Here is a 6,060-nt window from a genome sequence, read left to right as displayed (position 1 = left end):
CTCATTGTGTTCTTTTAAACAGCTGAACTTTCACACACAAAAAAATACATTTTGTTTTAACTACATTCCAGTTAAATCGAAATATTTGATTTATTTGATAAGTGATGATTTTTAAACATGTTGCTATACGTGTACTTACATGTACTTATAGTGTACTTACAGTGTATTTATCTAAGAAAGTTCTGGTAATACAAGGTAAATACATGGGGTAGGGTTAGGTTTAGGGGTAGGAACAGGGTTAGGACCTAGTTATTACATAGTTATTGTAATTACTATAATAAGTACATAGTATGTACATCGGGAACAGGACTGTAAAATAAAGTGCTACCATTATGTTTTTATCACAAGTTTTCATGTAAATACTACGTCATTTCAGTCTGGTAATCATTTAGTATCATGGTGGGGTAGATTGGGTTAAATTTTGTATTTATTATTATTATTATTATTATTTAAATATTATTCACTTAAATTGACTTTGGAGTTGGCAAGATTTTTTTATGGTTTACTTACCAAGGCTGCATTTATTTATTATTAATATTATTAATAATAATAATAATAATAATAATAATAATAATACAACGTAAAAACAGTAATATAATAACACAAGTTTAACATAACTGCTTTCTATTTTAATGTATTTTAAAACTGTAATTTATTCCTGTGATGACAAAGCTGATTTAAAAAAATATATATATATAATATATATAATTATTATCAATTGTAATATCTTTGTGGAAACATTTTTTTTTAAGATTCTTTGATGAATACATTTCATATATTTACTGTCATTAATATAATGCGTCATTGTTGAATAAAATGATTAATTTATATTAAAAAAATACGTTTAAACTGATAAATTGAAGGAATTTCATAATAGCAAAATAATATAAAAAATACCTTCAAAAATTCCGCAAAATCACAAGTAATATTTTATGATGGGAAAAAAAGATACAAGATCCTACAGACTTTGTAATTAAATCTTTTAAATTCATTTATTTACAATGTTCAAATGTATTATCAGTGCGAATAGTAAGAATATAAATACTTTTTTTTTACATGCTGGTATCTAATATCTACGAGCTTTGACAAGTAATGGAGGTATTTCACGGATACACATTTAATCTATGTCACATTGGTAATGTGTGTTCACTGAAGGACTAGCAATCAATAAATGCTTCTAAACTATTACAGATTACATTGTTACTGACCTGACATCACTTTCACATCATTTGACCTTTAACATGAGTAAAAACAAAAGAACGGCTCCCTGAATATCTCAGTCTATAATATTTACACAAGAAGTTTGGCAGAGCTATAAAAAAGTCGACAGGCACTTTAGGAAGCTTTTGATTCTCTGTTGGTAATTTAGATGCAGAGCAAACCTGACAAAACACTGTTTTTCCATGTACAGCATTGGCAGAGAATTTAAAGGGATAGTCGACCCAAAAATGAAAATTCAGTCATCATTTACTCACCCTCATGTCATTCCAAACCATGAGTATGTATGAGTTGCTTTCTCATGTTGAACATAAAAGAAGATATTTTGAAGATTGCTGGTAAACAAACTGTTGATGGTTCCCATTGGGTTCCATAGTAGGAAAATAAATACTATGGAAGTCAATGCGAACCACCAACAGTTTGATTACCAGCAGTCTTCAGAATATCTTATTTTATGTTTAACATGAGAAAGCAACTCATACAGGGTTGGAATGACATGAAGGTGAGTAAATTATGACAAAATTGTAATTTTTGGGTGAATTAACCCCCTTAAAGGCTTGCTGAACATAACCAGTAAAATACTGTCAGAGGTAATGACCGTTAAAACACAACAGGCCCATTGATCCCAATGACAAACAATCTGTATGATGGACATCTTTATACTAATAATTCATCTGAAACATAACTGGGAGAAAGAAAACTTGTTTGGGGCAAACAACAACAACAAACACACAGTTTAAAAAAAACACAATATAAACATCCAGAACAGTGCTGTAAAAAAATACCGCAGTAAACATAAATATTCAGTATTGGCAACCCAGTTAAATCCTAATTTACATTTGTACAAATAACCCTATTACACATCTAAAATACAAAATGTAACTATAAACATTAATTACACATCATAAGTCATCCGTTTATGACTGATGAATTCTGGCATAAACTGTACAAATGCTAATTAATATCAAAGTCTTTTGTTGTAACTCCAGATAAGCTTTATTGATTTTAACGTTAAGAAAACTTTTCTGTCCTCATCTAGCTCAACTTGGACAATGTAGCACTTTGGAATTCTGGGATAGCTAGTGCCCAGCTTCCATTAGTATTAAAGGGATCTTTATAAATAATATAAAAAACAACTTCAGAGCAGGACCATATTGTGCTTTAATACTAAAGGGGACACAGAAACTGGTTTAAACCCGTTCCAGCTGATTCAACGTCCTTCAAGGTGAAGACTCAGATTGACGTTTCATTGCTGCCACTAACAAGAGAAAGACAGAGGTGTTACAGTCAGAATGTGACCGAATAAATTGTAACGATCAGCATCTGACATCCAACTCACTCCGAATCAAAGTCTTCATCCGCCAGGGCGACGGGGCTCGTGCCCAGCTCCACGGCGATCCCGTTCAGTGCAGACTGGGGTGGTAATGGAGGTGGTTTGATGATGATGCTGTTGGCCTCAGTTCCTGAGCAAACGCCCTCGTTTGACCCCACAGATGGAGTCTTTCGGGGGATCTGGGGTGGGTTGTAGTCACTGAGCTTCTCTCTCAAGCGGTTCTTCATGTTCTTGTCCGTCAGCGGGGGTGGATATGTGATCTTGTTCTTTAAAATGCCTAATAAAGTGAAATGGTGATATAATATAATATAATATAATATAATATAATATAATATTCCCTATAAAATTCTTAAATATTGTTTTAATATTGGTGATCTTGTTCTTTTAAATGTCTAATGAAAGTACTAATACACTACATTATAATATACAGAATATTTTAAAAGAACACATACATATATATATATATATATATATATATATATATATATATATATATATATATATATATATATATATATATATATACAGTATTGTTCAAAATAATAGCAGTACAATGTGACTAACCAGAATAATCAAGGTTTTTAGTATATTTTTTATTGCTACGTGGCAAACAAGTTACCAGTAGGTTCAGTAGATTCTCAGAAAACAAACGAGACCCAGCATTCATGATATGCACGCTCTTAAGGCTGTGCAATTGGGCAATTAGTTGAAAGGGGTGTGTTCAAAAAAATAGCAGTGTCTACCTTTGACTGTACAAACTCAAAACTATTTTGTACAAACATTTTTTTTTTCTGGGATTTAGCAATCCTGTGAATCACTAAACTAATATTTAGTTGTATGACCACAGTTTTTTAAAACTGCCTGACATCTGTGTGGCATGGAGTCAACCAACTTGTGGCACCTCTCAGCTGTTATTCCACTCCATGATTCTTTAACAACATTCCACAATTCATTCACATTTCTTGGTTTTGCTTCAGAAACAGCATTTTTGATATCACCCCACAAGTTCTCAATTGGATTAAGGTCTGGAGATTGGGCTGGCCACTCCATAACATTAATTTTGTTGGTTTGGAACCAAGACTTTGCCCGTTTACTAGTGTGTTTTGGGTCATTGTCTTGTTGAAACAACCATTTCAAGGGCATGTCCTCTTCAGCATAGGGCAACATGACCTCTTCAAGTATTTTAACATATTTAAACTGATCCATGATCCCTGGTATGCGATAAATAGGCCCAACACCATAGTAGGAGAAACATGCCCATATCATGATGCTTGCACCTCCATGCTTCACTGTCTTCACTGTGTACTGTGGCTTGAATTCAGAGTTTGGGGGTCGTCTCACAAACTGCCTGTGGCCCTTGGACCCAAAAATAACAATTTTACTCTCATCAGTCCACAAAATGTTCCTCCATTTCTCTTTAGGCCAGTTGATGTGTTCTTTGGCAAATTGTAACCTCTTCTGCACATGCCTTTTTTTTAACAGAGGGACTTTGCGGGGGATTCTTGAAAATAGATTAGCTTCACACAGACGTCTTCTAACTGTCACAGTACTTACAGGTAACTCCAGACTGTCTTTGATCATCCTGGAGGTGATCATTGGCTGAGCCTTTGCCATTCTGGTTATTCTTCTATCCATTTTGATGGTTGTCTTCCGTTTTCTTCCACGTCTCTCTGGTTTTGCTCTCCATTTTAAGGCATTGGAGATCATTTTAGCTGAACAGCCTATCATTTTTTGCACCTCTTTATAGGTTTTCCCCTCTCTAATCAACTTTTTAATCAAAGTACGCTGTTCTTCTGAACAATGTCTTGAACGACCCATTTTCCTCAGCTTTCAAATGCATGTTCAACAAGTGTTGGCTTCATCCTTAAATAGGGGCCACCTGATTCACACCTGTTTCTTCACAAAATTGATGACCTCAGTGATTGAATGCCACACTGCTATTTTTTTGAACACACCCCTTTCAACTAATTCAACTAATTGCCCAATTGCACAGCCTTAAGAGCGTGCATATCATGAATGCTGGGTCTCATTTGTTTTCTGAGAATCTACTGAACCTACTGGTAACTTGTTTGCCACGTAGCAATAAAAAATATACTAAAAACCTTGATTATTCTGGTTAGTCACATTGTACTGCTATTATTTTGAACAATACTGTATATATATATATATATAGTTACGGTTATAGTTATTTTATAACTATATATTTAAATATAAATTTATTTAAATACAAATAGATAATGTCATAGATTATAACATTATTATAAATATTACCTATTAAATTATTACATATTATTTTAATGTTATAAATGAATTATAAATATTATGCATGCATGAAGAAAATGTATTTTTCCAAGTACTAAAATAGTTCAAACTTGTTAAGTATTATTTTTTTTTTTTTAGTTTTTAAGTTGTAGTAATCTTTGTTCACCTCTTCTGGGTAGCTGATTGCTGTTTGGCTGACTGGGTGAACTCTCACTTTGAGACACATCTCCATTGTGATTTAATTTATTCCCTTGATGAAGCTCCACATTCACTTTTGTTTCCACACGCAGTTTCTCTGGACCCCCTGGATCCTCACTTTCACTGGCTGTGGCTGGCTCTTCCGGCCGGTATTGCTTCCCTTGACCGGAAATGGCATCAGCTTCAGAACAACATGTAAAAAGTTATTAAACATCCAAGTTTAAAAATGAATAAAATGAATTTAACACAGAAGAGAGCATGTCAGAGGTCACAGAAGAGGCTGCAGGCACCTTTAGGTGTGCTGTGGACGGGCGTTCTCTCGTTATTCCATTTGGTCCTGGAGTGCCTGGCCTCATCCTCACTGTCTGAGGATTGGGAGGAAGCGAAGGAGCTGCTGTGTTCATCCACTGAGAGCTCACTGTCCGAATCGGAGTCTGAATAATAACAGAAAACCATTATTCAGAAGTTATGACACCAGGTGAGCCTTCAATGGTCTAAGTGCCCTCACCTTCCGCTGTTTTACTCTTATGGAAAAAGATTGACGAGTCTCCTTCATCATGCCTCACATTCCCACCATTAGACGATATGCTACGTTTCTTCTCCCTGAGTGAAAAAAATAAAATAAATCAAATCTATGCATTATTACTGACATACTGTGAATTTGTATCTATCATTACATTATGTGGAGTCACACTAAAGTTATCCAGTGACAATAAGTTGTTACAGAAATGTTCACAAATGCAGAAAATCTTGGCATTTAATATATAATAACTCAAAATTAATTCACTCCTGGTGTATTACCTGAGTGTGGAAACAGGGTGGCTGCTCCTGTGACTCTTGCCTGATCTAATAGAGCTCTCCAGAGATACAGTGGACTCTCCAATGGTGGTCCGGTACAGACCTCCATCCTCTGTGTACACGTCACCATTCAGAGACCGCTGGGACGACAGAAGAGGTGATTCACTGTGACTGATTCATCAGTAATAAAGTGTGCCTATACACGAAACTTGAGATTTTTAATTAACTTATTATTTTAATGTAAGTGTCAA

At 34.5% G+C, this 6,060-nt stretch overlaps 1 protein-coding gene across 1 annotated transcript in view; it reads right to left on the bottom strand.

Moving 5' to 3' along the window:
• Positions 1–1,678: 1,678 nt before the first annotated feature.
• LOC127946868 (cadherin EGF LAG seven-pass G-type receptor 1) overlaps positions 1,679–6,060 on the bottom strand; it is a 44,386-nt gene continuing 40,004 nt past the window's right edge. The window contains exons 30-35 of the mRNA XM_052543690.1: positions 5,813–5,949; positions 5,520–5,614; positions 5,302–5,445; positions 4,980–5,192; positions 2,558–2,828; positions 1,679–2,476 (exon numbers count right to left, since the gene is read on the bottom strand). Coding sequence (XP_052399650.1) covers positions 2,452–2,476; positions 2,558–2,828; positions 4,980–5,192; positions 5,302–5,445; positions 5,520–5,614; positions 5,813–5,949 — 885 coding nt within the window. The 3' untranslated portion in view covers positions 1,679–2,451. The remainder of the gene's footprint in view (positions 2,477–2,557; positions 2,829–4,979; positions 5,193–5,301; positions 5,446–5,519; positions 5,615–5,812; positions 5,950–6,060) is intronic.

The sequence above is a fragment of the Carassius gibelio genome, chromosome A25 (genome assembly GCF_023724105.1).
Source record: "Carassius gibelio isolate Cgi1373 ecotype wild population from Czech Republic chromosome A25, carGib1.2-hapl.c, whole genome shotgun sequence".
Taxonomy (NCBI): domain Eukaryota; kingdom Metazoa; phylum Chordata; class Actinopteri; order Cypriniformes; family Cyprinidae; genus Carassius; species Carassius gibelio.
The sequence above is the reverse complement of the archived record's forward strand: the minus strand, read 5'-3'. Positions and strand labels throughout refer to the sequence as shown.